The sequence below is a fragment of the Diceros bicornis genome, chromosome 4 (genome assembly GCF_020826845.1).
Source record: "Diceros bicornis minor isolate mBicDic1 chromosome 4, mDicBic1.mat.cur, whole genome shotgun sequence".
Taxonomy (NCBI): domain Eukaryota; kingdom Metazoa; phylum Chordata; class Mammalia; order Perissodactyla; family Rhinocerotidae; genus Diceros; species Diceros bicornis.
In genome coordinates this window covers 69,926,137-69,952,427 of record NC_080743.1, presented here as the reverse complement: position 1 = coordinate 69,952,427, position 26,291 = coordinate 69,926,137, and the positions used below count along the sequence as shown (strand labels likewise).

The 26,291-nt window shown below is 35.2% G+C and overlaps 1 protein-coding gene across 2 annotated transcripts; it reads right to left on the bottom strand.

Moving 5' to 3' along the window:
* Positions 1-399: 399 nt before the first annotated feature.
* Positions 400-26,291, bottom strand: NUF2 (NUF2 component of NDC80 kinetochore complex). 2 transcript variants are annotated; one of them, XM_058539712.1, is made up of 14 exons: positions 26,193-26,291; positions 22,216-22,358; positions 20,921-20,995; positions 19,666-19,742; positions 19,101-19,162; positions 16,376-16,473; positions 15,118-15,191; positions 13,802-13,898; positions 12,850-12,912; positions 10,303-10,440; positions 8,136-8,276; positions 6,991-7,166; positions 5,686-5,821; positions 400-820 (listed from the first exon to the last, which is right to left on the bottom strand). In XM_058539712.1, the coding sequence occupies exons 2-14, from the start codon at positions 22,336-22,338 to the stop codon at positions 686-688; spliced, it is 1,395 nt and encodes a 464-aa protein (XP_058395695.1). In that variant the 5' UTR covers positions 22,339-22,358; positions 26,193-26,291; the 3' UTR covers positions 400-685. The 2 variants fall into 2 exon arrangements, with proteins under 2 accessions (XP_058395695.1, XP_058395694.1); XM_058539711.1 differs by having other exon boundaries at positions 26,197-26,287.

The following is a 26,291-nucleotide window of genomic DNA, read 5'->3' as shown; positions in this document are numbered from 1 at the left end:
CTTAGTGTCTACCATGGCACTGTTCAAAGCACTTTTCACATTTTAACTCACTTTCCTCAAAGAAATGCCATGGCGTCAATGAACAACTGGACTACCTAACTCAGACTTCGTCTTTCAAATAAGTACATTAGAAAGTGTGGTACAGTAGAAGCTTTCCAGACTTCAGTATTATACAGAGCATAGTTCAGATTTTTAGCTCAAGTATTTAATCTTTCAGGACCTTCATAGTTACTTCATCTATAAAGTAGTAATCAACATATCTACCTAGAGATGCTTGAGTGAAGATCAATCAACTGAGATCCCAACCACAATGCTTAGTGCCTAGTTAAGACTCAATAATGCTTTACACCTCTGTAAGTCAACAAAGCAATAACAGCCAAGGGAATAAAAGAAAAATTATATATTTCAAATGCAACCATTTTTGTTTTATTCCAAGTACTTACAACAAGGGGCAGAGTAGAGATGTGAATAGCTGCACGAGTTATGTTAATTATAAGTTAATAAGAGTCTACATTAAATGCATTGTCTTACAAAATAATATGCTATGAGAGTATATAAAAAATGATTGAGCCAATGTTATTTGGTACTTCTGATACTTCTATTAACTTCAACTTAACTATTCCCTTTCCAAACATAAAATTAAATGATGGAAAGCTATTTACAAAAAGACATGTAATTTTGTTAATCAGGCTGACATTCTGAACATCTTCTTCTTCAGTTCAGCTGTTTTCTCGTCTATTTTAGCATAACAGTCCTCTGCCGCCTTTTCAATGCCTTCATGGTATTTCTCCAAAGCAGCTTTCAAGTTTAGAAATATTTCCTAAGTGGAAAACGAAATAGAATAAGAATTATTCCATGCAACAACCTAAACTAAAAATGAGTGACAAGAATTCCAACAATCTCATTCATATTTATTTATAATATTTTAAAGCCTAAACTATCTTATGCACATACGCACACACATATATGTGCCTACTCTTACTAAAAATTCATTCTGCAAGCTGTACAGACACATCAAAAAAGTCTGCTACTTAGGGCCGGCCCCGTGGCTTAGTGGTTAAGTGAGTGCGCTCCACTGCTGGCGACCCAGGTTCGGATCCCAGGCTCGCACCGACGCGCTGCTTCTCTGGCCATGCTGAGGCCGCATCCCACATACAGCAACTAGAAGGATGTGCAGCTATGACACACAACTATCTACTGGGGCTTTGGGGGGAAAAAATAAATAAATAAAATCTTTAAAAAAAAAAAAAGTCTGCTACTTAGAACAAAGCAGACATGTAACAATGGATTGGATTCCAAACATTAAGAAAATATTTTTAATTATCAAGGAAAAATTTTTACTTTGGAGCTTTCCACATCTACCAAGCAAATATCTAGATTAGTGTAAACAGTTATAACCTCTGCATTTGACCCTGATCATCGTTTAAAAAATATGCAAACAGATTTAATAAGTAATCTATAAGACTGAAAAATATACTAATACCTTTTAGAGTCATTTTAATAAACTGATCAGGCAGTTCTACTATAAGCAATAATGAGTTTTCATATAAACCGTACAGATATGCTAAGAATTAAGAAAAACGAGAGCAGGATAATTTTCATAGATTGAATGAAATAATAAAAGAAGCAGATTAGCTTGCATACATTTTCTTCTATCTCATACTCACCAAATGTGATTTTGATCCTCTTTTAGTATTCATTTTTATTAAACAAAACAATTCTCAAACCTTGATACAAGAAACAGTGGTATTCTGAAAAGTTATAAGGGGTGTTTCACCACTGAAAAAAAACAGCAGACCTTTTCCAACAGGAGGAAAAAGCAGTAAATGGGTATAATGAATATAATGTTCTCAATTTTAAGTGTCGCTCCCATTAAATTTTTCTTAAACCTATAGTTTGGCTACTACTTATCTTGGTTTAAATTCTAGTGTAGATACTATCTAATTTTGAACAAATTATACAGATTATAATTTAATACAGTATGAATTCATAGTGTTCCAAAAAAGAACAACACTATTTCCAAAGAGTGCCACCTCTGCAAGTCTGAAGAAGACTGCTCTAGATTAAGCATATAAATAGATGCTTAAGGCTAAACACTTTCCAAAAATTCAAACATAGACAGTTATTAAATCCTAATACAAAAATAGAAGAGTGTATTTAGATTTCCAAGATCTAGTCATGCATCAAATTTGTACTACAACTATGATGGAATATGAATCATTAGGAAAATAAATCAAAAATTTGAAAGCTTTATTTCTTACATCTTCTAGGAAAAATAAGGTGAATTAGTTGCTAGCTTGTGTAAACAACATTAAAAAAAAAATCAGCACATTCAGCAGCCATAGATAAATTTAATTTCCTAATTCTACAGGGGTATATATTTATTCATACTAAAAAGAAAGCTGAATGAATTTGGTAGAAAGATATTACTCATGAGAAACTATTAAACCTAAGTGTGGCTCAATAAAGATATACAATCTGTAAATATCTGAACCAACCATTTCAACACACCCAGAGGAACAATTTTCTCCTGAGGACAACGAATACTCTCAAGGAGAAACCAAATCCTGCAGGTAGTGCCACGATAAATGAATGAAGCATTAAAGCCCAATTCCAGTGGCACATCCATAGGCAAACAAACACGGGAAGTTCTAAGCCAACCCTCGCAGGATTTTAATAGCAACAGACCACAGCCCTCACAAAAGCTATGTATTTTAGTTTCCAATTAAATCCTGTACCCAAGTGGAACTTTATAATATTGATTCACATATAATTCACATAATAAGTAAATCTTACTGTGATAGCTTCACTGCAGTTAAATATTTTTAAACTCAAACTCTAGTTCTATAGCGTCTAATATGATAACCACTAGCCACATGTGATTATTTACATTTACATTTAAATAGCTACATGTTTCTCAGCTGCACTAGCCACACGTCAATGGCTCAGTAGCCACATGTACCTAACGGCTACCATACTGAACAATACAGAAGAACACTATTATAGCAGAAAGTTCTATTGGACAGCATTGGTCTAGGTAATTATTTCACTTATCAAATCAGAGAAATTTAAGATTATATAGTTTCCATAAAGTTTTATAGCCAGTGTAGCCATGTACCCACCAAGTATGTATTAATTCATCAACCAAACATATTATTGGGTACCTTCTACAAGTAGCACTGTAAATAGTATAATAGCACAAAGAAAGATGCAATTATGCTTTCTACCCTAAAGGAATATACAACCCAGACCAGACTGGATACTGAGCAGTTGAAATATGGGTAGTACAAATAAGGAACTAAATTATTAATTTTATTTCATTTTAATTAATTTAAATTTAAATGTAAATAGCCACGTGTTGCTAGTAATACCTCACTGAATAGCACAGATCAGAATAGGCTAAAAATGCTATAATATTCGAGAGAGGAGAGAAATCAAAGATATCTGAAAATTAAGCTATATAAACAATGGCTGGAAAACGGGGGCTAATTAACCCAAATAAGAAGGCTGAAAGAACCCATGATTATTATCCTCAAATGTCTCAAGTTTTATTAAGTAGAAGACGGTATAGATTTGTTCCAGAGAGATCCTGGTTCATTAGAGTACAGAAATATTTTAAACTCGAAATAAGAAGTAACATTTTAACAACGAAACCTGTCCTAGTAGACAGCTTGGGTAGTTATGAGCTCTATAATATTGAAAATAATGAAGCAGAACATGTCAGTGGTTCTCAAAAGCCGTGCTAAAAAATTCAGGTTCATGGGACCCCACTGCTGGTGATTCTAAATATATATACATATATATATATATATTTTTTTTTTTTTGCTGAGGAAGATTCACCCTGAGCTAACATCTGTGCCAATCTTCTTCTGTTTTGCATGTGGGTTGTCACTACAGCATGGCTGCTGACAAGTGGTGTAGGTCCACACCCGGGAACCAAACCTAGGCCACCGAAGCGGAGCACCCCTAACTTAACCACTAGGCCACAGGGCTGGCCCCCAGGGTTTGTTCATTTTAAATTCCTCATTGAATTCTAATAGACAGCCAGTTTTAAAAAATGCCATGCTAGATGACTTTCCAATTTTACAAATATTTGTGAAAAGCATGCTACATATAACGTACCATTCTAGGCATGGTTTGACATGACATGTCAAACACAAACAAAAAAGACATGAATGCTATTGTTGAGAAACTTAAAATGTTACTGGTGAGACACCCATGCACAAAACTAACAGTTAATTGAAGGCAGGCATGGGTACCTTTCATGACTGATAGACAAAGGGCGCTTACATTAGTAACTGGTCCATTAACTATACCTGACCATGTGATAACAAATAAATATTTGTTCATTTGATTTGGTTAAGAAGTAGGATTAAATATCTCCCAAGGTCTTTCTAACCCCCATTCTAGAGATAAACAGAGGGCCAAAGGCTGAGTCTTGGTGAATATCCAATTAAGGGGCAAAAAAAAGAAAAGTAGTTGGAAAGTAGAAAGAAAAGGAAAAATAGAAAAAATCAGCACAGCATACTGGTAGACTATGGAAGGGGAAAGAACCATTTTCTTTTCTTTTTCTTTCTTCTGTTCCTTTCTTCTTTCCTTCCTTTTAAAGTAGCCTTGAGACAATCCTCAGTATGTATATATACACTTACATGTGCACGTGCTAACAATCTAATCTTTCAGAGGGATAAAAGCTCTTGAGAACTGGTGAGAGGATTGTCTTCTGTGTCTTTTAATATTAGGAATCCTTACAAATTGGATGTGGACAGTAGAAGGTAGTGACAGCAAGTGTTTAAATATTTTGCAGGCTGCAGGGGTTTAGGAAACCTCAATCCAAGATGTCAATGTAGGCAAGGTGAAGAGGAATGGGGAAAAAAAAAAAAAAGAGGCAAGGGATTACACATAATAAAGGGCTGTTTTTAGTGACTTCTGGTAGAGCAATTTGGAACAATCTTGAGGATATGGGTCAAACTTCAAAAGTTAAGGAGAATGAGATATAATAAATCTATCAGAAATAGGGTACTAGTTTGAGACACTGGCACTTAAGAAAAGGATAGAAACAGGCAAACATTTTATGTCTGGCATTATACTGACGTTTTGAAAAATAAAAACATAGAAGATGCCTGTTCTCATTAAACTTAGAACTGTTTATGAAAGGATAAAATAAATACACTCAAAATAAGCAAAGTAAAACTAATAAGTAATTTTAGGTAATTATGATAAAGATATCATTAAAAGTCTCATAACATATAGGGACCAATCTAAGCAATTTTGTTTCAAGTGACGACTCAAATACATTTAACACCGATGATAAGAAATACTTCAGAGATCTTTTTATCAAGAAAAAAATGTAGAAACTTTTTGGAGAGCATTACTTAAAATCGCTATCCAAGTTCATTTATCAAAAAAATTCCAAAATTTTATGGAACACCTACTTTTATTGCAAAGCACGATATTCTGCCAGGTGCTGTTAGGGGAAACAAGCAAGTAAGAAAAAAGGTATGAAGGAGACAGACATGCAAACTTAATGGAAAAGGTGCTATAAATGGAAATAAAAGTAACAGACCTGAGGGGTCAATTTCTACTCCAGAAAACCAACAAAATCTTCAAAATGAGGGTGACATAATTTACATTTTAAACTCGTGGGATTACCTGAAATTAATTAATTTCTTATGAACACACACTCACCTGGGACTTCAGTTTCTCCCTTTCAGCAGCATCTTTTAGTTGCTGAATTCCAAATTTAATTTTTTGGATTTCTTGATTAATTGTGGTTACTCGTTCATAGACAGCACCTCTTTTTTCTTGAACTTTATTGCAATCTCTAAAGAAAAATATTTGACACGGCTAAATTATAATTGCTCTTAAGCATCTAAAAATGCAAACATTTAACTCTAACTTTGATTCCAAAGTGTTCACATGTATTTGCTGGATGAACCTAAAACTCTTCTCAACATACGAGAGCAAACAGGTGAAAACCCCAGTGTGGTGCTATTGTCGTGTCATGGCACACAGCGCACTCTTTCACACGAAAGCTATTATGTAAAATGGAGATTTTAAGTCACATTTCCCCAGTTGTGCTCACTCAAGTATTGTTGGTGGGAATGTAAATCAGTACATGTTTTCTGCAAGGCAGTGTGGCAATAAATATAAAATCTGCAAGTTCTGCCCTTTTTCTTCATCTGCATAAGGAAGAGCAAAGGAAATCTTCAGCTGATCCCTAATGCACCTCAGAGGCTGAAATAGTGACATCTCATAGACATATCTGGGTCATTTATTCTAAAAACACATTCTTAGAACTGATGGGAAGAAGACTCTACCAATGAAACACCTGAACATATTGGCTAACAACAACAACAATAACAACAAAACGCTTAGTGAGGCATTCTTACCTGAATAAAAAAATAAGAATTTTTCTCAAAACATGAATGCTGTAACAGACAGACCAGTTAGACCATAAGATGGACCAGCTGATTCATTCTAATGCAACTCTAGACCACCCTCTCTAAAGTGTACTGAAATAAGCAGTAGCACCAGAACCTTTTGAAGAATTAGGCAAAGGAATTGGAATTGTAATATCTGGAAAAGAAAAAAAACTAGTACCTAAAACATCTCTAAATCTAGACATAGTATTGTAAGATCCGTAACTAACTCATCTGTTTTAGTCATCTACACGTAGAATACCTTTTTGAAATTACAGGAGTTTTGAAATCTAAGAGAAAAAGAATGTACAGTCATGCACCACCTAACAATGTTTTAGTCAACAACGGACGTATATACGGCGGTGGTCCCATAGACTAGCACCATATAGCCTAGGTGTGTAGTAGGCTCTACTATCCAGGTGTGTCTAAGTACACTCTATGATGTTTGCACAACGACAAAATCACCTAACGACCCATTTCTCAGAATGCATCCTCATCATTAAGCGACACATGACTGTATCAGCTTTTCCTAATTACTTTCTAATATGTTAAAATGAAAATAACTTCATACTCAATCACTGTGCGTTTGTACTGTTTGACGTCCTCATGCTTCTTATTTATTCTGAATTGCGCTGTGGCAAGTTTTTCCTTCTTCACAATTATCAGTCTTTTGAAAGAATTTTCTTCGGTCTTCGATTTCTTCAGTTCTGACTCATCACTCTCAATTTGGTCCTCCAAGTTCAGGCTCTGTATTTTATAAGAAGCATTTAAAGTCAATACAACCAATTAGGATTTATAAACAAAATGAATGACTATTTTCTAGGATAAGCTATGATAAAACACAATTTTAAAATGAGATAAAACTGTTTAAATCCTGAAAGCCCAGCAAGAGAATGCAGACTGAACCAAAAAGACAACAGGAAGGTACGAGGGATACTGAGAAAGACATGACACCTAAAGAGGTGTGTTTATCATTTCATTTTATCTGCAAGGATCAGAACAGAGCTATCTATTAATAAGATGGGCCAAGAGGCTAAGTTGAGGGGGGAGAAAAGGGGAGACCCTAGAAACAATTAAAGCAGTGGATCTCAATCTTTTTTGCTGACTCTTGATGGCAGATAAGGAGAGTATGTAGCTGGGAAAGAATACTTCAGGCAATCTCAACTTCTAAGCTCTTCTTCCCTCAAAAAAGAAATCCTTTATCAAATGCAATGTTAGTCATCCTGGGGACTGTCTGGATTAGGATGATAAAGTTAAGAAGTGAAAAAAATTTTTAAGTCTCTAGCCTGAGAAACTTTAACGTTGGCATTAGCTCTCCATCTTCAGGGCAGGGTCTATGTCATAAACTTTAAATCTCTTTATAGATCCCATGGACAGTGTTGGGCAGTAAGTTGGAAGTTTACACTTACTGATTAGAAAATCATTTCCAACTGTTAGAACAAGTTTAAAATTCCATTACTTCTTTCCAGAATATACATGGCAATATGCTGTTAATGAATCTATTATTCATTTCATCTGAAGGTTAAAATGGGTCCTACTACTGCTATGTTTAAAAAGAAAAGTGTTTTATACCTCAGCATACATTGCCACATCTATTACACTGTAGAAAGATCCTGATTTTCTTTAGGAAAATAGTAACAAAAAGTAAAAGCAAATCCAAGGAAATATAGTAAACAATTACATAATAAAGACATACAAATTCCACACAATACAAACCTCCTTTAAGATACTGGTTAATTTTTCCCTATTATCTGCAAGTTCCTGTATTTTCTTTTGATATAACTGCACCTCCAGCTGACATGAAGGCAGGCAGTCAACTGAGTCTCGATAGATTTCATACTTTTCCATCACTTCTTGCTTTGAAAGAAAAAAAACACAGAGATCAGTTTGATATTGTCCTTTATGAAACTGCAGTGATGTCAATTTGTTTGCTCTTAAATAATTTCTGCCTTAATACTGAAAGCTTAAGAGCAGAGAACAATTAAGTTTCCAGGTCAGTAACAAAGCACTATTACAGACATGTGTCTAAGCACATATAATCATGCTTTTTAATTGCCAAATATCCATGAACAAAGGAACACTGTCATAATTTTACTAAATCACTCACTGAAGTACCTTCCAAAGGTTATTCATGATGATTTTCAAAGAGTTGATTTCTGCTAATTCTCAAACTATTCTTGATTACTCCTGGGCAATTGTATTACCAATTATAATCTTCTATTCATTTCTATAATTACCACAGCTATGTATTACTACAGCTAACTCTTTTAAGAAGATTAATTCCTCTTCTAGAATTGGAAAATGAACATATGTTAACCACAACCACTGTAACAATACAAAGACTTCTTTCCTCCTCCCCACTGGCCTACCTTTCCTCCCACCTCATTAACCAGCTGGATTTTGTCTTCAGTGAAATGCTTAATCACATTATTGCTTATTTTTCTACTGTCTTTTTCCTAGTAATTTGTAAACACTCTTTGCATCTTTGCATATCACGGACACAATCCCTCTACCTGTCATATGAACTATAAATATGTTTCATATGTCTACTTTTTCTTTAGATTTTAGGTTTCCAATCTTAATTTAAAAAAATCCATCTCAGTCCAAGATTATACAAATGTTCTCCTAAAATTTCTAAAATTGTTAAACTTTTTAATTCACATAGAGTTTATTTTTGTAAATGGTGCAAGGTGTAGACCCAACTCCCTTTTCTTCTAGATGAATAGCCAGTTGAACCAGAACTGTTTATTAAATAAACCACTCTTTTCTCCCAAATATTAAGATTTATTTCTGGGCTCATTTCTGTTCTGGTAATCTTTGTCTATTCCTGTGTGATGATTCTTAATTATCAGGAACAACATGAATAACAAATTCAGAGAAAAACCAGAAAAGTTTTTTTAATTAATAGTTTAAAAACCTTGCCTCATAAAGGATGCTAAATTGTCTACCCACTTCTACTTTTCTCCCACCCTACCTCAGTCCTTCTCCCACGGTAACCCATAATCTTTTTAAACGTAATCATACCATGTTCCAATATCCCCCTTTTAAACTAGTCAGTGGTGTGCCCTTGCTCCTAAGGTAAAATCCAGCACCCCAAATACTCTGCCTGCTGCCTATTTTTCCACCATCACCTCATGCCACTCTCCTTCTTATCCTTATCATGCTTTGTTCCTTGAACATACCTTGCTCCCTTCTACCTCTAAGATTTTGCATGTGCTGTTCCCTCAGCCTTGAATGTTCTTCCATGTACAAATTTAGTAGGATAACCTCTGCTCAGCCTTCTGATGTCAGGATAAATTTCTACCTCCTTCCTGCCTCCAACACTGATTTCCACAATACTAAATTAGGCTACCTTCATGGCATTATTTCAAAACACCCTATACTATTTTTTGTTTGTTTTTTTCCTCTTTTGGTGCTTTTTTTTAATAGACTTTATTTTTTAGACCGGTTTTAATTTCACAGTAAAATTATGCAGAAGATACAGAGATTTCCCATTACTTTCTGCCCCCAACATGCACACCCTATACTTTTTTTCATAATACACATTATAATTTGTAATTATATAAATGTTTATAAAATTATTTAATACCTTTCTCCCTTAAAATAAAATAACTAAGTCTCATGAGGATGAGGCATTTCTGTTTTGATCATCCAGGGCAAAGCCTCAAAAATCTGTTGCATAATTGAACAAATATCCTGAAATTATACTTCTTTTCCCTACATCCACTTTAGGGAAGAACTACAAATTAGAGACAAGGGCAAAAAAAGCTTAAGGGGAAGAGAAGTATAGATAATCTGGAAATTAGAAAATTGACACATGATTAAATAAGAGTTGCTACAAAGAAAAAAGATAGAAAAGCACTGAAATAAAAAAGAAACTCACCCTGGAATTTTTAAGCTTCTGGACTGTATCTTTCATTTTTTCTTTATAATTCTTAACCTTCTCTGGGGAATCCACAATTTTTGTTTTCAAACTCTCTTGTACTTCTTTCAAGGAAACCACTGACAATTTTAGTTCATTCTGTTGAGAAAACATTTTTATTTATGAGATGTAATAATGAAATCGGTGATTCACCATTACAATAATGGAAAAGAACAAAGAAACTAGGTCCATGTTCATTGTAGTGAGGGTAAAATTAAATTATGACCACATCACTCTCCTGTTTAATTGCTCACATTGGTCTAAAGGCCAAAGATAAGGCTCCTTGGCATGACATTCAAAGTCTTTCATTCTCTAGCTCTCACCCTCCTTTCCAGCCTCATCTTCCACCAGTTTCTTACTATAGTCTACAACCTGGTAATACCAGTCTTATGTTTGGACAGCTATAACTGACCGCTCTTTGATCAGTATGCTCCTCTTCAATATCATCATCTCACTCCTGTACTCCGAGAGTTTCAATTAATTGTTGAAAATCCTGCTCCCACTTCCTCTATATTCCTTCTATAAACAGTACAATTATTGTACATGCAACACTATACCTATGTATTTAATTTCTAAATATTTCTAAATCGCTGAGCAAGCTGGGGTTGTGAATAGTTATCTTTATTCTCCCAGAGCCCAAATACAGTAATAGCACTGAGAAGGTGCTCAATACATGCTTGTTGAGTTAAAGCAAATTTCCTTCTTCTCCTGAATTCCAGACCATTTGGGGAATTGAGGTGAAGGGTATCCGAGAATTCTATTAAAACTTTTCTGCAAGTCTAAAATTATGTAAAATGAAAAAATATTTATATGAACTTCTTTTCCAAGTATTAATTGATAAATTATGTTTATACTGTTTTGGGACACTCTATGACTCTATCTACTGATATGGAAAGACTTCCAAGAAATATTAAGTGAAAGAATCAATTCACAGATCAACATATAACACAAACCCATTTCTATTAAAATAGAACCACACAGTGACAAATGCCTATATGCATCTATATGTGCATGAAATAGCATGGAGAAAGGACTAGAAGGGTATAAGCTCTAGGTAAAGCAGGCTGAGAGAAGAGGGCCTTTCATGTTTGGCACACTCTCTCTCTCTCTAAACATATATGTGTATATACATACACACACATAAAATAATTATATATACATATATAATAACACAAATACATATATAATAATATATAATAATACATATTACATATATATGTGTCATTTGAGTATTTTATAACAGGAATGTATTACCATATGACTTGTGTAATTTGTCTAAATTTTTTTTTTAAAAAAAGAAAAAGTTCTTACCTTTTGATCAACTAACTCAGAGGCCAAAACTGAATGTCTAAAACAATATATTTCTGTTACGTTATTCTCAGAATTTAGCAAACCATCACATTATCTGCTCTCTTAATGCCCTACAAAATTAGAGATCATTTCCTTTACATTAGCATTGACTTTGATCATGTTTATTCCCTTTATAAAAAGACATAAAATACCTTTATATGAAAAAGATTAAAAAAAAAAACCTAACTAAAAACATCCAATTTTGATAAGGATGTAGGGAAAGGAATACTTTCACATTCTATTGGTAGGAATGCAAATCGATATCTTTTTAGAAGTCAGTTTGGCAATGTCGGCCAAATTTAAATGTATATTCCTTTAACCCAGAAATCCTTCATTTAGGAATTTATTCTAAGATAAAAAGCAGCCTGGTGCACAATATACTTGTACATGTAGGTGTGCAGCACACATATGATATTGTTCAACAAAATAAAAATATTAGAAACAATGTGAATGTCAATCAACAGGACACTAAAAGGATCTATATTATGATACATACATACATAGAACGCACAACAATATGCAGCTATTAAAATAATGAGCATCTTTATTGATGTGATTACTTATATTACATTGTTAAGTAAAAAAAAGCAAGTTTGAGACATGAGTATAATATCATTTATGTAAAATTATACATATATATGTATATTTGCATAGGGAAATGTAATCTATGATATCTATCAGATTGTGTGGTGAGCTTTCAGATGACTTTCACTTTTGTCATACATTTCTGTGTGTCCGTATTTTTTGTGTGTATGTGTGAGGAAGATCAGCCCTGAGCTAACATCCATGCCAATCCTCCTCTTTTTGCTGAGGAAGATTGGCCCTGGGCTACCATCCGTGCCCATCTTCCTCCACTTTATATGGGACGCCGCCACAGCATGGCTTGACAAGCGATGCATCGGTGCACGCCCGGGTCCGAACCCGGGTTGCCAGCAGCGGAGCGCACGTACTTAACCGCTATGCCATGGGGCAGGCCCCTCCATATTTTTTAAAACAATACTCATCTATTATATTTAAATTGAAAAAAGTTAAATTAGTTTCATTTTAAGGGAACCAAGAAAAGGGAGAAATATATGACCATAATAACACACACAGTTAAAATACTCCTCCACACAAAATTTGTAAGCTTAAATGCTTGTTAAATGAAAAGATGCTTACCAAACGCTTGGTTTTCTCTGAAATATCTGACTTCTTTTGGGAATTTCCCTCTTGCAGCACTATCTAAGGAAAAAAGCAAACAACTGTTTTATAATGATTCAGAACAGATTTAAATTTAGCCACTCAACGTTTTCTTATTAAAAAAAGGCAAGAAAGGAGAAAAGTTAAATAGATTAGACCAGATATTCTCAAACTTCTTCTGTTCACAATGACCCTAAGCCAAAAAAAATCTCTAACAGTTCCTCTATGAAGTAGTTACATCCAAGTAACTATGTAAATATTTATGCCCTAACAACTTACGAGCCCTCTGAAAAGGTAATGCATACAAATTGAAAGAAAAAATAATATTTTTATTTTAATCTTAACCAGAACTACTGCCAAGTTGGATGTGTGTACCTATTGGGCACTGCACAAATTCACACACCTTGGAATCAGACTGGACACAAACATTCTCATTTCCTGTTCCGTGATGATTTTCATGTAGTATTTGTTTTTTATCATAGCAAATGCCAAACCCCCAGGTCCACAAAGATATGAAATGAGGGTAATGTGAGTTAATGTTGCAACTGTGAACTGCCTTGAACTGGTAGTTCAAGAAGTGAATGACAGATGCTGAATATCGTTGCTTCCCTTGAAAATCTAAAATATCTTGAAGCAATCTTGAGAGTCTGCTGCAGTGTCCAGGGGGCCTCAGTGCACAGTTTGAGAACAGCAGGATTAGACATAGGAAAATTCTAAAAAGTTCCAGTCAACAAGACAGCATATAACTTCAACAACACAAATAATCATGGTTTGACACGGTTAACAGAAGTATATATCCATTACAAGGGGCACAGATGGGCACAGCAACAGAACCTATTTCTTTAGTTTAATTGAATGTAATGTGCTCTTACCCCCTCCACGTCTACAAAAAAAATTTATTTTTAATTTTAAGGTGTCTAAAAACAGATACCGTTTTTTGACGAAACTCTTGATTCAATGATTGCTGCAGCTCCTGAATATCATCTGAAAGCTGCTTGAACTCTGCTTGCTCTTCAACTGGAACAGAACTAAACACAGCAAAAGAGATTAAAATAACATATATCAAGTTCTTAACTTTGAAAAGCCAAAATGAAGTCTCCGCCCTCAAGTAACTTAAATGAAAAAACTATCTGCTTTCCTGTTTCTGAATTATCATCCTTCCATATGACAGTGATTTAAAATAGAGGACCTAGTCTATACTACAGAGATAAAATAAAAATCAGAGAGCAAAGGCTCTCATCTCCTCACATCTCTCTCTCCTGTACCTCCCATTTCTTTCATTTTACTAGTCGTTCTTAACAGCACTTACACATGTTCAAGTCTCTTTAATGCGAATGTCTCAACTTTAGTTTTTGAAACATGGTACAGAATTGTTATTTTAATTTTCATTTCCCTGACTGCTAGTGAGTATAACAATCTTTAAATATTTTTAATTAGCTATTTGCATTTATTCCTCTGTAAATCCCCTGTTTATAGCCTTTGCCCTTTTTCCTATTATCTTTTTTCCTATCAGTTTGTAGGAGCTCTTTGTATATAAAGAATGTTACATGGGCTTTGTTATTAGAGATAGTATTGCTTTGCTGCATATGTTGCAAATATTCTCTCCCAGTTCACCATTTATCTTTTGACTTGGTTTATGCTAAATTTATATTAAATTTTAATATCTGCTTCCTATTCCCAATCTTTTCAGCTTACTGCTGTCTCTAAAGATAATTTATATCACGGCAGGTTAGAAAAGCTCTCACCTGAAATAAATTCAAATATATTAACAAACTAAAAGAGGTTAAAAAGTCTTTCTGTTCCAAATCGATATATATAAGGCTAAGAAATCATAACTCTTGAATGATTCTCCTGACCTGTGATTCAAAACAAAACAGAACAAAACAAACCTCTATTGAAGGAGTAAAAATTTTAACAGAATGAACTGATCTGAAGGAAGAAAGAGAGTCCAGTTAGCTAATGCTCACCACATGGGATAAATACTCCCAGACAGAATTTAGGAGAGTAAGTTAATGGCTTTAAACAAGGAAGGCTAATGCACTAACAACAAGAAAGAAGTAAAAGAATATATTACGCACTAAGAGTTAGAAAGAAGAAAAACGAGTTTTTGCTTTTTAGAAAAGGTAAACTTAAATTTAGTAAAGAAGATAAAAGAGACTTGATGCGGTGTGTAGGGTTATAAAACACTACTTACAATTCATTTTGCATTTTGAAATTACATTTTTTGATTTGAAATCTCCTACTTACTCAAGTCTCTCCAATTTCATTAAAGCCTCCTGGTGTGCGATATTTAACTGCTGCATTTTGTCCAGAGACGATTTCTATTAATTTTAATAATTTCATATTAGTGCTTTTCAAATAAACAGTGATGTGTTTAAAACAATATCTACCAGTACAGACTGCAAATGTTTACTCACTCTACGACTTCCACCATCAGAAATAAGAAATCTGAGATAGAATTGGGCATTCTTGACAAGTGAGTTAGGAATTGCTTTATTCAACACATAAATGTTGAGTTCTAACCATAGTTGGGCCCTGTGCTGGGTGCTGGGAACACCCAAGAAGACTAACTTACAGTTCTGATTTAAGTATCTCAGTCTCCTCAAAGAGTCAGATACATGAATATAAAACTACAAAACAACTTGTTACAGTACTGAATAAAATGAGAAGCAAAAAGAGTGACATCCACCCCAACTTGTGTAATGGCTGGGGAGGAAGGTCACAGAGGGCTTTGTAGAAGAAATGACACAAGATGTCTGAGCTGTGTCTTAAAAAATGAGAAATTAGCCAAGCAAAATTGCGTGTCTGTGTGTGTTGGCACATACATTTGTAAGCTTCAGAGAGCGTGTGATGTTTAGGACGTATAAACTTAGTATGATTTGTGTACCTATATAGCTCAGTGTAGCTGGAGCTTAAGTTCCAATTGTCTGGTGTTACTCTGGTGCTTTTCTAAGAGTATGGTAACCCAAAACAAATCATACAGATGACCCAAAATCTTTCCAAATTCTCTAAATTGTTGATGAAATGAGTTTCTACCTGTTAAAGTGATTTGCTTAGACTGAATCTTATAATGTAACGCTGGGCAAGCATGATAAATAAAACATCCAATTAGGCCACTATTTAGAAAACAAATATAAATCTCAAATATCTCAATTATTTAAAAAACACTACACTATCTATTAAATTTCAAAGGAAAAAAAAGTGAATTTATCACTATTCTCTTCCCTTACATTTCCTAATATAGGAAGAGGAGACTCAGTTACAAGATTAAAACAAACAAAAAAACTCAGCCTTTCCCTAATATTACCAAATATCAAAGAAAGATCTCATTCTGAGATATGATTTCCAGTAACTAAAATCTGCAACTTCATATAAATATAAAAATAAATTTGATTCTAATGGACATACAATTAGATATTTGCGACAACCATTTCAAAACAGATGAGTAGTTCATAAATGAGGTTACTGATCTGGTATGTGATGCCAGAATATATTTAAATCTTACATATTGCCAAAGAAACTCCATATATGTCTCCCGGCAGGCTTCTCTGAAGTGAATAAAGTTGATAATGCCACTTAAAAACCGACTTGTCCGTTTTGCTTCTAAAATAGAAAGCAAGAGTCCTTAAATAAATCTTTGAAACAACATAATACAAAAATGAAAATTCATCCTCTCCCACCATCTACTCTGCTCATAGTATACAGAATTAAGCTGCGTGTGTGTTATAATTAACCAAAGTGCAGAAAATCTGCTCTAACTTAAAGATCAGAGCTACCTTTGCATTAATAACTAAAAATAAATAAATAAAAAGCAAACCATTTTTGGCCAGGAGAGAATAACAGAGACCAGATTTACTCTCCCATCTTAAACAACTAGCAAACCAGACAAAACATTTGAAGCAACAAATTTTAGACACTGGACAACTGGCACTAGAGGACACCAATCCCCCAGAGAAACAAGTGAGGTGAACCCTATTAATGCACCAGCCCACTCCGTGGAGAGTGTTTAGGCTGCACCCAGGGAGGGAGAATACAAACAGAACTCGGGTTGTGCTGAGTCATGAAGACAGAGTTTAGAGTTTGGAGAATTTTTAGAGTTCAGAGAGGCCAAGGCAACTAGAATTTACAAATTCATGAATTCTAATTGCCTTGGCCTCTCCAAACTGAACTCATCTTCACGACTCAGCCTTTATAAATATATCCTATAAATATATTCCATTTGCTCAAGAAGGTAGGAAAAAGCATCAGCATTATAAGGAGAAAAAGAGAAGATTTTTTAAAAAGACCTGAATCAAACTGATGTACTTGAAAAATAAAATATCCGAAATGAAAAATACACTAGATGGGATTAACAGCAGATCAAACCTACAGGTGAAAGGATTAGTGAAACAGAAGACACGGCAATAAAAGCTATCTAAAATGAAGGCCAGAGAGAAAAAAACGGATAGAGCACCTCAGAGCTGAGAGACAATCTCAAGCAGCATAACAAATGTGTAATTGGAGTCACACAAAAAGCAGCAGCAGAAAAAACTTACAAAATAAGCTATTTCATAAATTTGATAGAAATTATAAACATATCCTAGGAAGTGAGCAAATCTAAGCAGAGAAAACCAAAAACAGAAAGAAAAATCCCAAAAAGGCACATTATAATCAAATTGCTATAAACCTGTAATAAAGAGAAAAATCTTAAAAGCAGCAAGAGACAGGAGGAGAACCAAGAGAGAATAACCCCAGGCTGAGTAAGCCAGTGGCCTGGATTACTAACTTGCAGGTATGAATACTTGATAATGCCTTGGACCCACATGACACAGGGAATTGGAGCTGAGAGTCCTACAAGATACAGGACTCTAGAAAGGCTACATCCTTAGCGAAAAGGTAGATAAGGAAATGAAAAATCTCTCATACCAGTGCAGAGAAATGACAAAATTACTTAGTATCTCTTAGTCTTGTCTCTGGTGAGAAAATACTCTCCTCTGAGAATTCTAAACCTTGGGCCTTCCCCTATATGGATTTTTAGTTTGAATTAAACTATATATGTGGTCCAAGAACTGTCAAAATTAGGAATTAAGATAAAAAGTGGTCTTTAGCCAATGATAACCTTGAAATAACTGCCAAAGCAAAAAGTATCTCAAGAGGGGTGTGGCCTCAACTCCAGAAGCAAAAGAAGACCACAGGACTACCCTGCTGAAGATGGGCTCAAATTTATAATCCGAAATTCATGTGCGTGCACAAATCAGGGCACATACACAGAGAAGAAACAATCCATCATTAGTTTGTGGGATGCAGCTAAAGGGAAATTGATAGCACTAAATACCTATATTAGGAAAGAAGAAAGGTCTCAAATTAATGGTCTCAGCTTCTATCTTAAAGAAACTAGGGGAAAAAAGGGCAAACCCGAATCAACCATGAGAAAAGATGGAATAACAATAAGCAAAGGAACCAATAAAATAGAAAACAGAAACAAAATACAGAAAAATCAATGAAATCAAAACCTGGTTCTTTGAAAAGATCAACAAAATTGATAAACATCTAGCCAGACTGGTCAGGGAAAAATAAAGAGTGAAGAAACAAATTAGTAATGTCAGAATGAGGGAGGGGGCACCACTACTGACCCCAAAGACTGTTAAAAGGATACAGAAAACTTAAGGACAACTTTATGTTAATAAATTTGCCAACTTAAATGAAATTGACAAATTCCCTGAAAAAGGAAAACTACCAAAGCTCACTCAGGAAAGAGGATAAAAAACAAAATTTTAAATAGCACACCACATCTCCTGTAATATAAAATAACCTGATGTATAAATATCAAAGAGTCAAATGAATTAAGGGACACAAATAGGAGAATTTTACATTCTAATATAATATTGTGACTATTCTTATCAGTGCTAAAAGATATTTTCTTCATGGTAAAAAGTAATTGTTACATTTGATAAAATTGTTATGATGGAACCACTATGCAACATCACAGCTTGCATATTATTTGCATTCATATTCTCAAATTTACAGAACATTTTTCAAATGTAAGAAGTTAGGAAAAACTAGTCAGAAAAACAGCTTTTCTGTGGCCCTACAAAGGAAAAAATTCCAATAATAAGATATAAAAAAATTCATCCTTAAGAATGGGATACACTTTTTAAAACCAATTTCCTTTTTTTTTCCACATTTACTGATGGAAAGGACTATGTTAGATTGAAGCCAGGCATTAAAAATTGCTTTAAATTCTCACTTACTTGGATATAGAATATCAGCAATCTCAAAGTCATTTACCCGACAGATGGGCATAAATGAGTCCCTTGAAGATGAAGAAAGAATATTAAAAAGTGTATTGTAAATTATATACTAAGCCAGAGGATATAGACATCTTATTTCCAAAAAAGAATTTCTGGATATATTTCTCAATGTCAAAGAACCAAATCAGAAGTCTGCTACAATGCATAATACCATAGCACTGAAATCTACTTTTTCTGTACATTACACAGGTATGCATGCAATACCAAGATATAACAGTTATACATTCTAATAAACAACACACACTCTTGGCGGTACCAGGACTCTTTAAAAATGCAAAACCCTCCAACAATTTTAGATTCACAACTTCTTAAAACTTCAGCTGAAAGTGCCACAGGTGGAGGCAGTTATCTGTTTGCTGAAAGTCTACAATTTTGAATATATATAGGATGGAGTAGAGAGGAAGGTGGTAGAAATTCCTTCCCCAAGAAAATCACGTCATTAAGAAAGTTTAACATAATATAAATATGAATGGAGACTACAAAAATAAAATGACTCTTTACTCACAGATGAATAAATAAATTGCTGACTGGTAAGAAGCCTTCCATTATATGTGGATACATGACTTCAGAGTTCACTGGCATCTAAATGTAATAAATCACAAAATCTAACTTACACATTGATTAGACAAAATGAGAAAAATCTTCAACCTCAAGAAAGCTTAATCATAGATTAAGATCAAAATATACTAATATTTTCATTTAATTAAAAAAAAAACAACAAATAACACAGATCCTAGCACAAAACTAGAGTCATCATTAATATTAATACTAGGTTCACAATGGGTGCTCAATAAAGGTTTTTTAAATGAATGAAAAAATGAAGGGGTAATGGTTAGCATTTACTAAATATCAAGTACTATGTTAAACATTCTACATATATTCTCTCTTTTTTTTTGAGGAAGATTGGCCCTGTGCTAACATCTGTTGCCAATCTTCCTTTTTTTTCTTGTTTCTCCCCAAAGCCCCAGCACATAGTTGTGTATCATAGTTGTAGAGTTGTAGTTCTTCCATATGGGACACCGCCTCAGCATGGCTTGATGAGTGGTGAGTAGGTCCGCGCCCTAGATCCGAACCGGCTGCTGAAGCAGAACAAGCGAACTTAACCGCTCTGCCACCAGGTCGGCCCTGTCTTTTAATTTTTATAATAACCCTAGGACAGAGCGCTATCCCTATTTTATAAAGAAATTAAGCCTTAGCAAGGTTTCATAGCAAATAAGTGGCAAAGCCTTTGATTTTTAAACAATATGCAGTAACACTGATGACATTCTACAGATATTACATTTTTAGTGCATCTTCAGACGATGCCCTGATGATTTAATGACAACAAAAGATTTAAAAAAATGATCTTCCTACTAGAAACACCCAATTTGCTAAAAGCTCAGTTGCCTGATTTCAACTGTTTTCTATCTTAGGGCATATCGTCTACTCTAATTAGGGAGTCCTTCCTGAGAAGAGAACAGTGTCTGTGAAGACTGTGCTGTTGTTTTTAGTCTCTGAAGACAAACCTGTAAATGTGTGAATAACTGCACAGCGTCAATAATTTGTGTCCTTAAGTCTTTTACCATAGTTTTCATTTTACTAAAGCTATCAATATAAACCATTATTATGCCAAAGATTCCTTTGTAAGTGATATTAATTTTATATAAGCCTTTGATTTTATTAAAAATAAAGTCAAGAACTTCCTACCCTGAAAATCAGTAAGCAATGTGAGCAGGAGAAATGCAGCAAAAGAACGTAATTTTGCATCATCTTAAACCCACCATGTAAAAATGCTCCAGTCGGATTCCGTATACTATCTGTAAGGCTCTCATGTAGATCATGTGCAAGACTTCAGGCTACAGGAGAAAAACAACTTTAACACTCTGATGCAAGACTCTAAAGCTGTATCACTCTCATCATGACTGTCCAATATTGTAGTCAATGGATGCAAAGAAGAAAAGAATAACAAAATTATTGTTTCTCTTGAAAATATTTCTTAATTTTCCCAAATTTTAAAACACCTTATACACTTATCAGTTTGCTCATGTAATAAGTGGTCAATAATATCAGTTGTTTAAGCTTATTTACAGAATTAGAGCAAAGGTATCCAAATCCAACTCAAGAAATCTATCTACATTAGGGAATGGAGGAAGGGTTAGTCTCTCAAAACAGGTCATCAGGCATGTGGCAAAAATAATGACACATTGAGGGTGTATTTTTTTTAAAGACCATGAGAAACCTTGTTTGATGCCTTAGATGTTAAGGTTTCCTTAGATGTTAAAGCTTAAGTGAACACTTTGGTCTATGGGATATAAATTTAATAGGATAGTACAGGATTTTTAAAAGTTTTATCTTCTAAATCATCAGTTCCCCAATGCTGGCCTGTAGAAGCTGTTCTGATCCATATACAAGTTCATTTATTCTGAGATTACTCCAACCATTTTAAAGAATTAAAGGGGCACCGAGATCAAAAAGTTTGAGTTCTACATCATGAAAACGGGTTTATGATGTTATCCCTTCAAGACCAATGCAAGAAACTGGAAGGAGACTTTGGGATTTTCTGCGACACATAAATAGTTCATTTTTGCATTTAATAACTAAAGATATAAAAAAAAAATGTCAAAACAAGTCAATTCCCCCTTAGGTCATAAGGTAAGAAAATTAATCTGTAAGTTTCCAAGGAGGATTGTTCCTAATCACTTTTTGTGGTTGGAAACCACTTGAAGTAAGTTTCTTCAAGCCCTACCAATAAATGATATCCTCAGACCACCACTCCAATAATAAAAAAGTTAATATACTTTAATATGTTCATGGTTTAGAAGCTTTCTTTTTTTTTTTTTTCAAGAAAATGACCATATTCAAGAATTGAATTCCTAATGGGAATGTAGAAGTTGCCCCCCCAATATAAATTTAATGTTATTTTAAAATTACACTAGGTGAGAGATTTTTCTCTGGATTAAAATGACTAGCCTACATCAAATAGCAGGGTACATGCCCTTCTCCACACACTATACACCTAGAAGTTTAATTTGTTTTCAAACACCATCAGGCATAGGCAAACATGACCCCATTTTACCTTTGGATTTGGATAAAGATCATTCTTGGAGAGGTTTTTACCATCAGATCCTGTTAAGATTTTGTTTCGAATATGAACCACAATCTCAGCTACATTATATCTGGGGAAGGACAAAGTTTCCATCTTGGGAGGCTCCTGCTAGTCTGAAGGAAGAAAAAAACAAAGATCACAAACATGACACAACCAGCAGTTCTCATTATCTAGAAGCTGATAAACATAAGGACAAAATTAACATGCCAAGGTTGAACTATCCATAGCAGTGTCAACTATCATCAACCATCCTAGTAAGGTAAGACAAATTATATACATATCTGCCAAAATAATTTTTATTCTAAAGCGATGCAGTCATTTTCTAATGTTCCTAATGCTGTTCTCTTTTATAAGGGAAAGAAAACTTTGGCTGAAGAGACAGATGAGAAACCATGTTTCTCTTTTTTAAATGATGGGGACACAGGGTTTAACAAGATTTATCCTGAGAATTAATCCTCAAAGCAAGATACATAGGCAACACTATCAGCAGAATCTATATATAAACAATAGCGACAGGGTAGATAATAAAACTGTGCTCTGATTTGACATCCTATGCAATGGACACAGATAGATGATAAAGTTTAAGATGCAAGTAGGAAGAGAGAAAAAAACAAACAGTAAGAATAGAATGCTGTAACTGACAGGAATTCAATTACCAGAGTGAAAACTTTAAAAAAAAGACGACTTTTCCTAATGTCCTCGGATAATGAGATAATCCCACCCACAGCAGTGTTCCTAGAGCAATAGTTCTTACAATTTTGCCCCCTAAGGGACATCTGGCAATGTCTGGAGTACATTTTTGGTTGTCAAGATTGGAGTGGGGTTGCTACTGGAATCTAGTGGGTAGAGGCCCAGCATGCTGCTGAACATCCTACAATGCATAAGACAGCCCCCCACAGCAAAGAATTATTCAGTCCAAAATGTCGATAATGCTGAGGTTAAGAAATCCTGCCCTAGAGCCTTGCACTGAACTCTGTTATAATACTTGCCACGGGGTACTGTGATTGCGTTTATAGAACTCTGGCACTACATCATAAGCCCCCAGTACGCTAAGACCCTTCCATCTCTCTAGCTGTGCCTAGCAGAACAGCAGTAGTAATAGTAACAGCAAGAGGAGCAGCAGCAACAGAAGCCACTGCACCAGCCACCCAAGTTAACAATACTGGTTTACCCAAGTTAACAATACTGGTTACCCAAGTTAACAATACTGGTTTCCCTCACTATCCGCAAGTTCGCTTTACGCCACTTCACTTGGACGAAAGAGTAAAGGTATCGATAACCACACGAAATCCGAGGGGGATTTTTAACTTTAGGGAGGAAGGCGAAAATAGCTTTCAGCGTTTGTTTTGTTTTGTTTATAGAGGCAGCGCGCACCCAGAGCAGCGACAGCGGCGCTGCCAAGCTCATTCCCCGGGAACTACACTCAGCATCAAGCCGCCACAGCTTTGAACTGCGTCTATGAGCATCTGTGCTTTATCTCGATTTATTTTGGTTATTTTTTTGGGTGTGGGGATGCTCAAAAATTTTTCCCATATAAATTAATGGTAATTGCTTCTTTGCTTTATGCCATTTCGGCTTACAAAAGGTTTCATAGGAATGCTCTGCTTTCCCATAGTGGGGGAAACCTGTACCTGTTTTATTACCTACAGATCCTTTACTCTTTAAAGAAGCAGCATGATCCCAGAGATCCATTGTGAAAATATGCAATTTCGCAAACACACTGTAATGACCCACAATTCTGGAAATCTATTTCTTTAGGCTCCTAATGTTTCTTAGGGTTAAAAAGCAGCTTTGGCAACTTGCCTAACCTCTGACAATGTAGGAAGCCATTCTAAGATTGACAAATAACTTTCCAGTTCTGTTTGAACACTTGCAAACATCACAGAATCACTAACTCTCAAGGCAACTTTTTTCCACCTTAGTATGGCTCTAACAATTAGATAACTCTTCCTCTAACTGTGTAGAAATCTGTTTGTGAACTTTTACCTACTGGTCCTCTTTCTAGTCACTGCAACTACACAGAATATATTAATCCCTGTTTACATGACTCGACTTTCAAAAATGTAAAGAAAGCTATCATGTCTCTGTTTAGCCTTCTTTTGTCTAAGGTAAGAACAGGTTAAGTACAGCCACTCCTTATATGACACTGTTTTAGAAACTTTACCATTCTACTCACTTTCCTCTTAAACAAACTATTTTGTCCAAGTCGTCTTAAAATGTAATGCTCAAACTGAAAACAATACTCTAGATATGGTCTGCCTAGGGCAGAGTATTAACACAGCTGGCAGCGGCAACTGCTGATCTAGTCTACAACTGTACACTTGCTGACAAATACATATATGTGATCAACTGAACCTCCCAGAACTTCTTCAATAACCCACTTATACCAAGCCAGGACTTCTCCCTGTTCTTCTTACATAGTTGATTATTTGAATCTTTAGCAAGGATATGCACTTGCTACTACTGAATTTCATAATTTCAAGCTTTCATTCTATAACCAGCATCTTTTTGAATCCAGAATCTGACACCTCACATATTAGATGTCCTTTTCAGTATAAATATGCATTCTACATTTTCATCTAAGTCCGATTTAAAAATCGTTGATAAAAAAGACTTGGCCAAAGAAAGACCATGGAAAAAGCCACTTTTCCGAAACAAGCTATATCTGGATTGGAGATTATCACAATAGAGAAAGAGTAGGTGCAAAATATCTTCATAATTATTATCACACATCCCTCTCTTCTCTCTAATATGTCTTGTACACTTTGCTATCAGACTAATCCTTATAAAACACTGAATGCATCATGTAACATCTTTACAAAAATACTTCAATTACTCATCCTATCCACCACATTAAATTCAAATTTTTCTGCTTGGTTTGTAAAACCTTCCATAACTTAATACCCTAATGATTTTCTGTTCCAAGTTTGTCTCCTCCAAGATGTTTCCCAAACTTCCAATACGTCCTTTTGGAATCACCTCCCATATCCAATTTCTATCTTTCTTTGATAGTACAATTTCGGTTCCAATTCATTCATGTGTGTCTGGGGAGAGGCAGAAGAGGGGGACAGAGAAGAGGCAAAGAGGGGGAGACGGGGAGAGAGGGGTAACAGAGGCCTTCCAACTACACAGTTTGACCTCTTTGGTGGGATAAAGTATATAAATGACCTAGTCTATGTAAAGTGATGCTCAGATCGCCTAGCAAGCTGCAGAGATTAACTGCTAATTACCCCTCAGTTTCTCATTTATTATGCAACACCACGATGCTGAGCAGAGTAGGCATTGAAAGAATACCTGTTAAATTTTACACACTTCGTTTTGCTAAAATAAACTAGTTCGTAGAAATCAAAATTTCAGTAGACAGAGTCTAAACAAAAACAAACAGAAATGACTCTCAACCTCCATAAATTAAGTAAAAAGTTTACTGAACTCATTCAGGGAAAATGACCCTGTTACGCACGCACGCATAGTACCGTACATACATACATACATAATCTCTCCCTTTGATTTCTGGATTAAGTATGATATTTTTGCTGTTTGAGTCTTGGTTTTGGATTTGTTTAAGCGATGTCTGAGCAATGGAGATCTGCAGAAAGCTGACGAGCATCTGCAATCCCACTGCTTTCTAAATAAATAGGTTAAAAAATATAGATACAAGCTTAAATTGACCAGCTTCAGCTCAAGTTTCTTCCCCTAGTCTAAGCTGCAGCAGACAACACCCGTTAGTTTCGCAGGAACTGAGCGCAGGTTGTTTCTGGGACGAAAATCAAATAAAAAGGACCTAGGCGCTCGCCCCACCCCCAGGGGCTGGCTTCTCCAGCCTCCTCCGCAGCGCTGCGCGCAACAACACTGCCAGGCCCCGCGTCCTGGCTCCTGCCCGCGCCTCCCGAGGGACAGGGCGCCCTCAGCCTCCCTGCCTCCGTCCTCCCGTGTCCGTTCGCCCTCACCTACCGCACCAGCAGCCCACAGGAAGGCGGCGAGTTTGGGGAACAAACACAGAAAAAGTCAAACACCAGCAAACATCAACCGTTCTCCCTTTTCAAACC

Excerpts from the sequence above, each read along its gene's own strand:
- NUF2 (XM_058539712.1), bottom strand. The coding sequence starts at position 22,338 with ATGGAAACTTTGTCCTTCCCCAGATATAATGTAGCTGAGATTGTGGTT. Across the intron at positions 12,913-13,801 it reads AAGAGTTTCGTCAAAAAACG|ATAGTGCTGCAAGAGGGAAA; the intron begins GTATCTGTTTTT and ends TTTTTTCCTTAG. Across the intron at positions 5,822-6,990 it reads TACAAACGCACAGTGATTGA|AGATTGCAATAAAGTTCAAG; the intron begins GTATGAAGTTAT and ends ATTTTTCTTTAG.